The 14,873-nt window shown below is 39.3% G+C and overlaps 2 protein-coding genes across 7 annotated transcripts in view; one reads left to right on the top strand and one right to left on the bottom strand.

Annotated features, from left to right (window-relative positions):
- Window positions 1-14,873, top strand: part of LOC140895826 (alpha-aspartyl dipeptidase-like) — a 39,494-nt gene that overhangs the window by 13,181 nt on the left and 11,440 nt on the right. The window contains exons 7-8 of one of the 2 annotated variants that reach the window (XR_012154360.1): window positions 1,993-2,075; window positions 2,934-3,071. Coding sequence is in view for 1 of the 2 variants with exons in the window: in XM_073306490.1 (XP_073162591.1) it covers window positions 1,993-2,075; window positions 2,934-3,012 (162 nt within the window). In the remaining variant the exon portion in view is untranslated. Of the gene's footprint in view, window positions 1-1,992; window positions 2,076-2,933; window positions 3,116-14,873 lie in introns of those variants that run through there. The other variant, XM_073306490.1, reaches the window with a different exon arrangement.
- The window catches only part of NBEAL1 (neurobeachin like 1), a 126,781-nt gene continuing 121,202 nt past the window's right edge, over window positions 9,295-14,873 (bottom strand). For all 5 annotated transcript variants that reach the window (XM_073306478.1, XM_073306474.1, XM_073306479.1 and 2 more), the window contains 2 exons: window positions 14,075-14,210; window positions 9,295-11,336 (listed from right to left, as the gene is read on the bottom strand). In XM_073306478.1, the coding sequence (XP_073162579.1) occupies window positions 11,235-11,336; window positions 14,075-14,210 (238 nt within the window). In that variant the 3' untranslated portion in view covers window positions 9,295-11,234. The remainder of the gene's footprint in view (window positions 11,337-14,074; window positions 14,211-14,873) is intronic.

Genomic DNA, 14,873 nt, shown 5'->3' with positions numbered 1-14,873 from the left:
ACCAATGAGGAGACAAGATACTTTCAAAAGCTGGGAGGAGGGAGAGAAACAAAGGGTCTGTGTGTCTGTCTATATGCTGGTTTCTGCCAGGGATAGAGCAGGAATGGAGTCTTAGAACTTTTAGTAAGTAATCTAGGTATGTGTTAGATTATGATTTCTTTAAATGGCTGAGAAAAGAATTGTGCTGAATAGAATAACTATTTCTGTCTCTGTATCTTTTTTGTAACTTAAGGTTTTGCCTAGAGGGGTTCTCTATGTTTTGAATCTAATTACCCTGTAAGGTATCTACCATCCTGATTTTACAGGGGGGATTTCTTTATTTCTATTTACTTCTGTTTCTATTAAAAGCCTTCTTGTAAGAAAACTGAATGCTTTTTCATTGTTCTCAGATCCAAGGGTTTGGGTCTGTGGTCACCTATGCAAATTGGTGAGGCTTTTTATCCAACATTTCCCAGGAAAGGTGTGGGGGTGGTGCAAGTGTTGGGAGGATTGTTCATTGTTCTTAAGATCCAAGGGTCTGGGTCTGTAGTCACCTAGGCAAATTGGTGAGGCTTTTTACCAAACCTTGTCCAGAAAGTGGGGTGCAAGGTTTTGGGAAGTATTTTGGGGGGAAAGACATGTCCAAACAGCTCTTCCCCAGTAACCAGTATTTGTCTGGTGGTGGTAGCGGCCAGTCCAAGGACAACGGGTGGAATATTTTGTACCTTGGGGAAGTTTTGACCTAAGCTGGTAAAGATAAGCTTAGGAGGTTTTTCATGCAGGTCCCCACATCTGTACCCTAGAGTTCAGAGTGGGGGAGGAACCTTGACAGATGTCTTAATCTTTCCCATGTCCTTTCCATTGTACTGTAAGGCTTTTCTATCTGTTTTCTACCATGGAGACTTTTCACTGCTAGCTTCAACCTTGTTCAGGTTGCTCTAATCTGCATCCTGTATATTCAAGGCCTCTCGTTCTATGCAGGAGAGGCCCTGTATGCAGCACTGCCTCCATCTGCAGAGAGTAGAGCAGTGGTGCCCAAACTCTTCCTGTCATGCTCCCCTTTCCAATAATGGAATCTGTCCATGGCCCCCTCCATTACAGCACAGCTGGCTCAGCAGAGGAGCTTAGGCTGAAGGCGGAGTTGTGGGCAGAACAGGGGACAGAGTGGAGCTGCGGCCGGGGGCAAAGCATCTTTATCATTAAACACTTGTCATGACAACACACTGCTGTGTAGGAGGTCAGCATTCAGAGGTTTTCCATCCTAGCCAGCGTGCCCAATCCCTGCTGTCTGAGAAATACCGAGTCGTGGTTACTAACAGACTCCACTGGTTGCTTGTATGGCAATCTTGACAAACTAGACTGTGAGAATGATAGTAGTTAAAGCTAATGAAAGATCCCAGGGAACCATTTTACTTCCCCTTCATGTGTTTTAAAGACACAGTGAACTGATTCTAGAAAGTGAAATCATCTTCCTACCACTGGCTATGACTCACCTACTTGGTCCTAGTGCCTTCATCTCTGAAGTGCCATCCTTATTAGGCACAGGTGATGGAGTCAGCATACAGGCAGTTCTCACATTATTTGGGTAGAGACAACATCTTGGGAATTGCCCATCTGAGCCCATACTCTTCACTGTGAGAACTACTAGGTAAAATAAACACCAGGTTGTCAGATGAGCCAAATGCTTTAAGCGAGCTAAAATAAAACAGCCCTTAAGGTAACTTGTGGTTAGATGGTCAACCAGAGATACTTTGTATTATCGCTGTCTACCTTACTGAGTTAGTGTTCGTGACTGTGCTAAATTTATTAATAAAATACTTGTAAATGCAGAAGAGTTCCTGTACTGTGAGTGTTGCACCTTTGCACATCGAGATTCCCAACTATATAATAATTTGAATAATAGGGGGTCTGATCTTGGGACAAGAACCTGTCAATCCTCAAAGTGATAACTGGGAATTTAACTTGGATCGGAACTCAAGTGACAGCTAGGGGTTTTATTTCTTGTCAATTCAGGGTTTGCGTGAAGGAGCAATGTTACTAGTGGAAGGAGACAAAGCCACCCTGCAAGGAGTAACTGGAGCACGGTTGTTTCTGAGGTATTCAGTTCTGTGTGGCTTTTAATCAAAGTTGTGTTTTTCTTCTATAGCAGAAAGAAGATTGATTGTGGGGTTAAGACATGGGACAGGGACTCTGAGATCTCAGTTCAGTTGGTAGCTCTGTTGGGTCTTCCTGTGTCAACCTACAGTAGGGGAGTCATTTAATTCCTTGTCTCCATTTCCCACTTGTAAAATGGGAATGGTTTGAGGTGGGATAATACTGTAATAAAGGGGAACCACAGATAAAGCAAAAGTTTTGGTTGCATTTGTCCTTTATACTGGCACCTTTGTGGGGTATTACACCTATTCACACTTACTGGGCTACAGCGTGCCCCTTCAGAAAATGAGTTACAGCTGTGTGTACTGGTATGAGTCTTACTAGCTCAGGGCCTGATCCCATAGGGTACATCTCCAGTGCAGCTCATGCTAGCATGCTATAAGTAGCAGTGTACCAGTTCCAGCTTGGGCAGGCTTGAGAGGGCGAGCTGTAATGTTCCCATTGCTACTTATAGCATGCTAGCTTGAGTTGGCCTTCCTCAGGCTGGGAGGCTCACTCCCAGCTACACTGTAGACATCGCAATAGTCACTTATTGGATGGTAATGGGGGCTAGACTGAGTCCTAAAAGCCTAAACCTGTAGTTCTTAGTCGCATGAGGAAAAACTATGGCTTGGAGTAATGGTTGAAGGACTAGGTCATAAGGTTCAATACCTAATAGCAGGTACTCCAAGAGTTCCACATAGCTTCCAAAGTACAAAGATTCAAGGACCCAGCTCAAATAGTAAAAGGAAGCAAAATAGACTGTTCACATTTCTGCTTTGACTGCCAAGTTTATAGCATGGTTCTTATCTTTGTTCCAGAGGTGAGAAACCAACTGAACATGAGCCTGGAACAGATTTCAGTTTCCTCCTGACCGATAGTAACTCCCAGAAGCCCTAACCTTTCCTGCTGTGAAACACCAGATGCTAAAGGAAGACAGTGAAAAGAGGAGCTCCCAGGTCTGGAAAAAGTAAATTTTGTAAATAAAGCAGGATTTAAAGAACCCATTACTCACCATTTTTATTTCTGTAGGAACTGACTAATCTCAAACATTTCCTTGCAGCATTAGGGGAGGATACCCTCCTGAGGCTAATTTATGCAGGTTGAACCTCTCTAGTCCAGCACCCTTAGGACCTGACCGGCACCGAACCAGAGAATTTGCCAAACCACAGGAGGTCAATGCAAAGTGCCAACAGGTCTCCATAGATGTGGGAAGTAGGGGTGCAGGGGGTGCTGCAGTAGCCCCAGGCTGTGAATCAGCTGTTTGCAGTGCTTTGCAAGCGCTGGGAGGGGGAAGAGTTGGTAAGCGCAGGGCCACCAGTGTGCAAGAGGTGCAGAGGGAAGGGGCAGAGGGTGGGAGCTTGGCAATTTTTCCCCATAGGTGCTCCAGCCTTGGAGCACCGATGGAATTGGCGCCTATGTTGGACCACGGATGTTGACAGACCAGGAAGTGCCAGCTTAGAAAGCTTCAACCTGTAGTACCGTTTTAATAGTTGGTGTAGTGAACTGAGGGGTCATGAGAGAAAGCATGTCCCTCTTCTCTGCTTAGCTGCTGAAAGGATTTGCCCTGCAAGGGAATCTGAAATAGGAGCACCAGAAACCTATATCCATCTGAAGATTTTGTGGTTCTCCAGCCTTTCCTGGGAGCACGAAGACTCCCCTATTCACTTGCTTGCTGAAGGGAGCTCTGTTTCTTCTCCCACTAAAGGCAAGGGGAATACTTCCCCCCAAACTTCTTGATGTTAGATTAGGAGTCCAGGTCAGAGCGGTTCATGCTGCCCAGCCTAGATTTCCCCCCTCCAGAGCCTATTATTTATTACCTGTCTTAGTAAAGTGCAACAGACTAGTAATAGTTCCTAAACATTCCAACCCTCGTGGCATAGTTATAAATACCTGGACCACACCATGAAAAAAGCACAGAGAAATCACACATCTGATTATTATTTATTTGCTCCAGCCCCAGCTGTTATATACAAAGCTAATTTAATAATCATTATGTACAAAATAAGTGTGCATTTTAAAAATTTAGATTACAAATTTGCAAATACTAGAAAAAAGTGCAAAATTTTAAAACATCTTCCATCATGCTGTACAGAAACAAATCCAACATTAGCCAATATACACACTTAAAATTATTAAAACTTAGCCATTGGAACATAACACATATTAAAATAAGACAAACAGTATATACGAAACCTTAAAAGCACCCAGAAGGGATGAAGGTATTGCACAGAAGACTAACAGCAAATTCATTATACTGCCAGAAGGCTATTAGTGTTCAATATATCTAGTTTCAACTAACTAAAATTTGAGTTTATTTAAAGGCATTTTTGGCATTAAATCCATTTGTAATCATATAATTGCACAATCATAATTACTAGAATTAAGAGATGGTTAATTGTCACACTATCAATAAGGCTTAGTGTTCTGTTTCCACCAAAAGTTATAGTGATTTAAGCAAATGCCGAGGCACACCTTAGTGAGTCTCATTTTCCACTCTAAAAACTCTTTAAGAAAACTTTGTTTTAAGTAGCAGCACTATCTCCAAGAAATTGCTCAGAGAGGGTGGCTCTTTTCAGACACTGTGGCCCCAACCCTTCACTGAGCAATGCCTGGACTGCTCCTGCAGAGCTCATTACAGGAGCAGAACACGAGGCAAGCTTTCATTACTTGAGTCCCTGAAATTACTTCATTTAAGTTAGGATACTACTGAACACAGCTCATTTGTTAATGACTAAAGAAAATACTCCTACTTAGATGCACATGGGATTTCTGGTTTTAAGGGTTTGTTTCTAGGCAAATGATGGTTTCAGTTTAGGAATAAAAATTCATTATTGGTATTTGAAAATTTTCCTTGTTATATTAAAAACATTGATCTCTGCTACTCCCTCCCCAATTGTAAATTTTATTGGATATTTAATCTCACGCTCTTGCTTGGGTGAGGTCATATTTTAAAACTGGAAACCCTATATCTATCCTCACCCATAGTTTGGAAATACGATTGGAACAGGAGACCCTTCCTGCCCAGCATTTTGGAAGGATGGCTAGAAATAGTGGACAGTAGATTAGACATGAGTTTGCAATATCAGAAAGAGCCAGTAGGATTTCTATACACTAGTCGCAATACCCCACAGAGCATTCAAATTTGAGACCAGAAATGTCTAAGAGTCCAGACAGAAGCAACGCATGAATAGAGCTAGAGGACCTGGGTTCTGAGGAAAGACTGAAATAACTATACATGAACAGTTTGGCAATTAAATATAGTATGTGAAAGGCTCAGGTATCAAAGAAAACACCTCCAGTATTCCAAGGGGATACAGCTCTGTGGGAGATGAAATTGAACAAAGGAAAGTCTAGATTAAATATCAGCAATAATTCCTCAAGCATCAGGTTTATTAGACTGTAGACCTATTTCCAAGAGTAGAAATGAAAACCCTAGCACCTGACACATTTAAAAGTAAGCTACACCAAGCACCCTACATTTAGTGCAAGGAACAATTCTGGACTGTCATCTTGGGATGGACAAAATACACCTTTTAGGTTATCTTGCTTTCTTCGACTCAGTCCCGAGGTCAGTGATGCTAAGGTGCTTTGAAGGAAAGGTGCTTAAGCTCCAACAGAAGGGATCAACCCTATTGTACTAGCTGTACAGTTCCTGCTACCTAGTTTGAATTGCAGTAGCCTGGCAGGGGACCTGCAGGCCTTTGGAAGAGTGGGCTAACAAGGGTTATTAGAAGAGGCAAGGACTACAGAGTGAGACTGGGTTCCTCAGAATGCATGGACTCACCCACTGAACTCCCCACCTGTATTGCCTCCATTTGGTTCAGGTGTGGGCCTCCAAAGAGGCTACATACAGATGGGTAATGGAAAACTCTACCACCAAAACAAGGGAGGAAGTTCACTTTGTAATACTGAATGCAACTCTTGAGATTCAGCAGAAGAAATTATTTTAAAACTACATCTATAAATCATTACAACCTGTCATGGGAACACTTGATTAAGTAGCTTTCTTGTATTTACGTCTCAGACTAGTGGATCTTAATTATTTGTTACATAGCCACCCATGACTACACTTCTACAAAGAATGACAGACTCAATAAAATGGATTAAAAATAGCCCAGTTTGCACCATTACTCCATAGCAGTATTGTGAAGTGTAAATGATCTAAGAATCGCCTCTTCGACAAACTTCTTAACCCTCTTAATACTGAGCTAGTGTAGAACTATTAACATTTCAGCGTATAGTTAGTACATTCTGTTAATCAAATCTGAGATTATAGATTTGTTCAAGATTACTGATTTGTAGAATTTAATTGGATGTTTACAGAATCTATATGCCCAATCCTATGAACAGATGTAGTGCTCACAACTGCGAGTCGTTCCATTGCTGTCATAGTATTAAGCTCAATGAACTGGTTCAGGAAAGCATTCCCCTCCGGGACAACACTTGAGTGCTTTCCAGAATTAGGGCCTTCAGCTGTTCCACAGGATCAGGCCTAACAGTATATTTAATAAAGAGTCTTAGCATTTCCTCCAAATAAAAGACCAGATTTTTAATATACCCCTTCAGAAGAAAAAAATTTAACCTAGTCTCAAACTCTCTACAATACTGTAGTCCATAAACAAACATACTTCAACTAAGTAACCTACAAGATGAAATCTTTTTCTAGTGGATGATATCTTTAAATGTTCTTACTTGAGATTCCATATATAGCTAATGGGTAAGATTTTCATCAGAGCCTAAGGGAGTTAGATGGCCAACACCCACTGAATTCTATTAAGACACAACTATCTTAACCCAGAGTAATGGGAGATAACTCACTGGCTATCCCTTCCTAGATTGGGGGAATTTTTTTTTTTTTTTTTAAAGGGGATGGAATTCTATTGTTTTAATCCTTTGCACTGCAGGAGAACTCTGATTTTTAAGACATTAAAGAGGCTCCTTATCAAAATAGTCAATTCAGTAGGCTACTTAAAAGCCCATATGCCATTTAAATTAAAAAAATCATAATATTTGTAGTTAAAGCAGGTATTGAAAAAATTTGCATAGATGAATATCTAGATTAATCAAAGATCTTACTGGGTGCTTTCTGAATTAAGGCCCCCCCCCCACAAACATTTTAAATAAGAGGAAAAAGATTGTTTAAACAGGGTTTTTTTGTGTGTGTGCTGAGAGTGGGAAGATAGGTGGATGATGGAAAAGATAAAGTTTCAAAGATTGCACAAGATGAGTATGATACACAGAAAATAAAGAATATACTGATGCAATATTACCCACGTACTTTTTTTGCCCTTAACTTGGACAAGGAGCATATAAATCTTTGAATGCTGGCAATTCCCAAATGAACACTTACTATGATATTAGATAATTCTTCACAGTACATAAAAATAAGACAACCAAAAATAATTACCACCACTGAGGCTTGCAACATTAATCGTTAACGTTGATAATCAACAAAAATTTTATTGGAAACAAAATTATTCTAGGTTTCAGAGCAGCAGCTGTATTAGTCTGTATTCGCAAAAAGAAAAGGAGTACTTGTGGCACCTTAGAGACTAACCAATTTATTTGAGCATGAGCTTTCGTGAGCTGTAGCTGTAGCTCACGAAAGCTCATGCTCAAATAAATTGGTTAGTCTCTAAGGTGCCAAAATTATTCTAAGCACTTCCCCAAACTGTAAGTGGAAGTTACTGAATACTGCTAGCTGTTGAATCCAGTTTATAAATTACTAGGAAGAGATGAGTCAATATTCAGCTTTTTTTTAAAAATACATATGTTTACAGTGCTGACTTAACTTTTCTTTTAAGTCCACCTCACAGGTAAGCAATATTTTTTAGTTTCTATAGATATCACTGTGGTCTCCAATGGTTAAACAAAAGACAGAACACCTACAAAAGGGCCTTGAAAAATTCTTAGCGTTACATAGCAACTATGTATTCAGACTAGCCTGATCTGAATTCATAGTCAGAACTGCGTCATGTCACAGCTTTACTTTCTAAAACAAAGTTAAATAAATTGTAGTGTAAAAAGACTAAAGAGAACTTGTATTTTATAACTATTTTTCCTCTATGAGAAGAGCAGAGGGGATGGTATCCAAGAGCACTATTACCTTGAAGAGTCATCAAAAGTAAAAATTTAAATCTTAGAAGAAGTGCAGTGCACTAATTCCGTGTCCACGGCTCTGTGTGGACTGCAAACCAGCCACAACTCAGACAACCACAAAAAACAAACAACTGTATAATTAATTCAAGAAAAATTGAAAGAAAATAAGTTAAAAACAAGTGGAACACCAGCTAAATTCTTCCTTACTTATAGCTCTCACATACAAACTACATCTTTTATTTACAGCTTCCTTTTACAAATTAAGCAAAGTATAGCTTCCAGACAGACATTACTGAGTAGTTAAAAAAATTGACTGCTGCTGGTGCACAAAAAGACAAGTTGAAATGTAAGTAGCACCTTTCATTCTCAAGGGACCAGATGCTAAGCTATGGCCAATCTGCACGAAGTGCAAGTAGTGTGTGAATGTGATTTAACACTCACCTTTGTACTCCCATGATCTTGCTGCTGCTTTGTGAAGGGTTGGTCCCTTAGTGCCAAGACAGAGCATTAGAAGGGCAGCTCTAATTTATACCAGTAGCTAACATTCGTGAGGCTTAACTAATGCTGGTAAAGCACCAAAATTGTTGGATTAAAGTGTTATATATTCAGATTATCATTAATACAAATGCCGGAATCTCTCCAATTTCTAAACCCACATTACATTTTGTGGAGGTTGACCAGTTTCCCTTATTTTCTTACATGGATACAAATGCTAAAATTTTAGCACCAGTTCAAAAATTAAAACTTTTGCATAAAATACCTAATACAAATAAAGATTCTTTCAAAAACTTACAAGTGAACCTCTCTGCACAAATGACAACAGAAAGACTTATGTTCTGGCCAAGCATCACACAGAACATTAGCTTTCTAAATGTCTCCACTTGGATTCTGCTCGTCAAACAGTCTTGCAATTTTAAAAAATTCCAAATATACACATTTAAGATCTTAAATGTACAGTTATAAAACCATCACCCACACTACCCCCAAGCAAATTCATTTGAAAATTCATTATAACCCCTCTTAACTCTCATAAAATCACACGTTCAAAACTGTGATTCTTCTAAACTTCTGTCTCAATAATTCTTCAAAATCTCTTACTTGTGAAATTACAATAGACAAACCTACTTCACATTCACTTAATACTTCCAGAGTATCCTTGGTATTGTTATTGTATCAGTAACCAGTTAATTTCTTTTTTTTTTATGTAGACTTTCTTCCCATGTCCATAACTCATTGCAAAGTGGGGAGGGAGGGAATGAGTGACCAAGAGAAACGGGGTTAAATATCATACTGACAAGTGCCACAGAGAAATCTTTCCATTTCCCCCTAATTTCCAGATGATTTGATCTGTCACAGTGATTAGTGTTCTAGTTATACATAATCTCATCTAATTTGTTCACTGATCAGATATAATTTGAAAGTAATGGTTAAAACAAGCAACACAATACGTTTTAGATTAGTTAGTAATAAGGTCATTAAAATATTCAGTGTATAAAAGCATGATATCGGGTCATTATTTTCTTTATGAAATTAAGAAGGGGAAGCTGATTTAAGAAAAAATGTGCCTTGAAAAGAGGGATAACTACTTCTTTAGATAATCAAGAAATATCGCGCTAAAAGTGCATGAATTTAGATTGCACCGTATGGGGTGCCTCCGGTAGTTCAACTCCTCCCCAGTCCTAGGGGAAATCTGACACTATTTAGAAAAAAGATACAACACATACTCACTTCCATAAGTAATAAAATAAGGAAGAAGAGGGGAGAGGTGTCTGAGAAATATTAACTAAATCAATTCTGTATCTGCATTGGCTACAGAGACATCTTGTTTTCAATTACTACCACTTCCACAAAAGATGTAAAGGAACAATATTTTCCTCTGTTTACATAGAGTCATATTCCCACCTAAAAAAAATAACCCTTTGCCCTGAAGGCAAGGTTTTCCCAGGAGTACTTGAGCTTTTGAGTACTATTTTTGTTGTTTACAGTATACGCAGGGCTGTGATGTCTTCCTCTCCCTCATATGTACCTGGATTTTTCTACTTACTTTTCCGGCAATATGAATATGGCTAAACCAGGTTACTTGTTTGACAAATACAGAGCCAAGAAACAAGATATGCTAAATGTAAATTATGATGCAAAGTTTTTCAGGTCATCTTAATTAGAAATTAGACATTTTGGTTTGCAGTAATTATACTATTAATGAAACAGAACAACTCAATCTTGACAGACATGGAAATGTGATTCTCATTCCCTCTGTATTAATACGAGGCCTTAAAACTTGTAAGGGATTTCTAAATGTGAGTGTTGCTATGCCAAACGACATAAAGAATGTTCTGCAGCAAATATTCACCGTATTCCAATTCCTACGAGGTTATAATTCATTGTTGTTCTTCAGTTAAACAATTTCTGACAATCAAGTACTGCCATTGAGGTGCTCCCTGCAGAACAGTCTAAAAGGGATTTCCTCAGGAGCCACGCAATAGAGGATTATTTATAATCATTTACAGTAGTACACAGCAAGCTGATTGGTCGGAAGAATATATCTGAAGTCATAACTCTCAACTGTCCCAATTTTATCAGTATATCTGCAATTGAAGGAATTTTCAGTATATTATCCTGGAATTACAAAGATGTAAATGAGAATGGGATATTTTCCTTGAATTTGAGTTAATATCTTCCAGGCAAGAGAGGAACATCTAGCATTATTCACCTGTATATGATATCATCTGTGGTTTAACGCACTTACAGGTCTTTTTCTGAAACTACGTTCCAGCACATAATCTAGACAGAGTTCCACTGCTATCAAATCAATGTGATTAGGAAAAAAGTAGTAAAACCAATTGTGGGCTAATTTGCATGTGTGCATATGAAAATTACTGTACCTCTACCATATGTTGGTCTTCAACTGACTGTCAAGGATAAGTCCCTGAAACACTCATCAGAAAGTTGAGAGATATGTTTAGAGTGACCAAAAGACTAAACAAATTTCTGGTATCCATGAGAGAATTCAGAAGCAGCAATCACTTGGAATCTTGAGTGTTATATTCAGTCTCTCCTGAAGAAATCTGGCTGAGCCGTTTGCTTGATCCCCACAGCTTTCGGGAAAGCTGACCTGAGCGCATCTGTTTAAAGTAATCCAGAGAAACAAAAGGAGGGGGAAGGGATAAGGTGGATAAATTAAAAAAGGAACTTCAGACGCTGATTCTGGAGAAGTGCAGACAATACAAGGTACTGCACAAACACAAAATTATACCAACAGAAATTATTTCAAAACAAACAAACAAAAAAGGTAACATTTTGGGATGATTCTTGGATTGGCACAAAAGAACAAAAAGACAAATATTGATCATTATCTTTTCCACTTTTGAACAGTTAAATGGATGCTGTCAGGCAAGTTAGGTCTAATATTTTACCTACTTTAAAATTGTTCTTGCTTTGTGGGAAGTGGGTTCTGGATTCTAAATGGCTATTTTGTTAAAAAGAAAAAATGATTGCCAAGTGGAAATGAACAAAATTAGTAGGAAGAGCATTTTATTTTAAGAGGGAATTACTAGAAATGAAGAGTACTTGACAAGGTCCTGTAAGTGATGGACTATTGCAGGGCAGCGATAGCAAAATGGGAGGAAGAGATGGAGAGGAGTTCTCATGATGCCAAATTTCTAGACTTCCACTGATCCTGGGTGAAGTGTTCAGTGCAAGAATTAAACAAATGTAGTCTACAGTGAATATTCCATAAGTAAAGACAAGTAATAAGTTGTTCAAAGTGACAAGTAACCAAAGGCAATGTTAAATCATGGATCTAGTGAATTTGTATCATATTTGACTATCTGACAATATTCTGTCAGAAACTGTTTCAATTATCTTCATAACTAGCAGACCTGGGATTGACCAGTGGCGATCCTATTCTGGCAATAGACCAGAATATAAAATCCCTTATGGTTAAAGAAAATCATCCTTTAATGGCACAAAGTTCAGGAAAAGTTTCTGATACTCATTTCAGAAACTAAGTTTCTCATCAGAAGTCTGGCACTTTGTAACTATGTATTGAGCAGCTAAACAGAATCCAACAAACCATTAGTGGTGTCAGCTTGAACAGGGAACAATCCTGCAGACTTCTGCAGTGTTCTGAGCAACTATATAGTTTTCTAAACCAGAACACAAATTCATTGTACTCCATCTCTGATTATATTGTCAAATCATAAAGACAAAATGTCAACCTTAGTCTCGACAGCACTTTACTATTATGTTTAATAAAATATGTAGAAAGAACCTCCATCTGTTCTAAGGCTAAATATAGTATCCCCACTGAAGCCCAACTCGTAACAGAGAGTACCTTCTGTAGGAGGAATTTGGAAGTCCTTAATTTCTTATCTCCATATTTTACTTGTCAAACAAAGAAGTTAATACCTTTTAAACACAATAAAATGATTTTTACAAATCGGAGGAAACAGGAAAATATGGGATAAATGTTGTCCCTACCATTATTGTTTTTTAATCTGTTTATATATATATTAATCCTCCAAATTCTCTGAATTATAAACTGAAAACACCGATAAAGCTTGTGGAAAAAATCTGCATATCCTTAGGAGGAATCGAACCCTAGGAACATAGGACAGTGGGGAAGTCAGATTTCTTTGTTCTTAATTAAATTTACTTTAAGTCTCAGATAATGAACAACAAATTCCAGCCTAGCAAAGAGTTTTTCTAAGACTGAAAAATCTTTATAAAAGACTGATGATTGTTAAAAAGCTATCACAAGAGTCTCTTACCTACAACACAAGAAGCTATCCATTAACTCTATAATAGAAAAAGTTGTTTAACTTGAAATTGCTGTACGTTTTGCCACTGATTTCAATAGAAGCAGGATCAGGCTCTCATTCCATGAAGATCCTAAGCAGGATATATTTCAGTAAACTCTATGTTCCCTTAACTAGAAAAATTTCAGACACTGAGAACTAAGATGCCAGTATGTTTTCAAAATTTATAAAATATATGTTACTTTAATGCCTACTTTTCTAGCAAATACTGAAGGTCAAACAGAGCTTTCCTCAATTTAAAGTCACCCTTCTGGCTGTAATGGTTAACAATAGGAGCTTTCAACTTAAAATATACTGTAGCACTCCAGAGATTCAGAAAGCCTAACCCTGCCTCTCTTCATAATATTGGTGAAATACTTCGACAGAGGTGTTACAAGTAGCAGTTACTGTGAAACCCGTTTTGAACATGACGAAGTGGGTATTGCTATTTTACATATGGATGCTTTGTAACTGATAGTGCATATGCAGTACCTACAAATTTACATCCACCGTAAGGAGCACAGAGCATAGGGGAGGCTACACAGGGTATCTTTGTGCAGTTACAGTGAGAGAGTCCGAATGGTGAGAAATATGGAATTTTTCAAAAAGGGAGGCAACATATAGTAAAGGATATCTGACAAAAGCCAAAACTTAAAAGAAAGTAGCTCATTCTTTTTTGTTTCCAATTTTCTTCTGGGAAGTTACTTCATCACTTATAACGAAGGTATCACATACTATTCAGAACTTGTGTCTGAGAAGTGACAGACAACACTAGCACATTCAGAAAATGTTATTCTGTCCTCTTGTTTATTCGACTGTGATAAAGTCTGCAGATTAGTCCAACTGAATCTGCTTTTTCCCCATCAGCGTTCCCTATATGCTTATTTCTTATAGAGAAATCTCTATGCATAGAGCCGTCTCAAAAATTATTTCTTCCCCCCTGAAAACTCAAACTTGCTCTTAAGTTTGCCCTGCCATAGAGGAGACCTCTTGCTCAACTGGAAAGCAGAAATAAGTGAATTTCCCACTGTTCGGTAGACAAAGTTCTTGATGGTGGGTTTTACCTCAGCTGGCTTGCCAACACCAACGACAATCAACTTGCCATCCTCCAAGCCTACAAGGATGTGGCTGTATTCTTTGGTAACAGAAATGCAGTGAATCGGCAGTCGCATGGCTAAGGGGGAGATGCTGAGATTCAGGCTGAAATAAGCAAAACCACACAAAAAATGCATTAAATATTTAACTGCTATCCATTATACATAATGGACAGAGCCATACTACAGCTGAACTCACTGAGAGTGAACTCAGATGCATTAAAAAATGGGGTTTCACTGCAAATCCCAATCTGTTTCAATACACTATAACTCAAGTTACAGTGAACTTCTTTCACATAGAGCAGAGGTGGGCAAACTTTTTAACATCTGGGAATAGAAATTGTGTGGCGGGCCATGAATGCTCACAAAATTGGAGTTGGGATGTGGGAGGGGGTGAGGGCTCTGGCTAGGGGTGTGGGGGGACAGAAATGAGGAGTTCAGGGTGCAGGAGGAGGCTGGGGCAGTGGGGTGTGGAGGCTCCAGCTGAGGGTGCAGGCTCTGGGGTGGGGCTGGGACCGAGGGATTTGCAGGCCGTAGGAGGGTGCCCCGGGCTGGGACCGAGGGATTCAGAGGGCAGGAGGGGAATCAGGGCTGGGGCAGGGTGTTGGGGACTGGGGTGGGGTGGGGTGTTGCAGGCTCTGGGATGCAGGAGGGTGCTCCCGGCTGGGACTGAGGGATTCAGAGGGCAGGAGGGGGATCAGGGCTGGGCAGGGGGGGTGGCTCAAGGGTGCAGGATCTGGGTGGTGCTTACCTCAAGTGGCTCCCGGAA

This window comes from Lepidochelys kempii, chromosome 11, assembly GCF_965140265.1.
Source record: "Lepidochelys kempii isolate rLepKem1 chromosome 11, rLepKem1.hap2, whole genome shotgun sequence".
NCBI classification, from domain to species: Eukaryota; Metazoa; Chordata; order Testudines; family Cheloniidae; genus Lepidochelys; species Lepidochelys kempii.
Note: the sequence above shows the minus strand (reverse complement) of the source record. Positions and strands in the feature narration are given on the sequence as shown.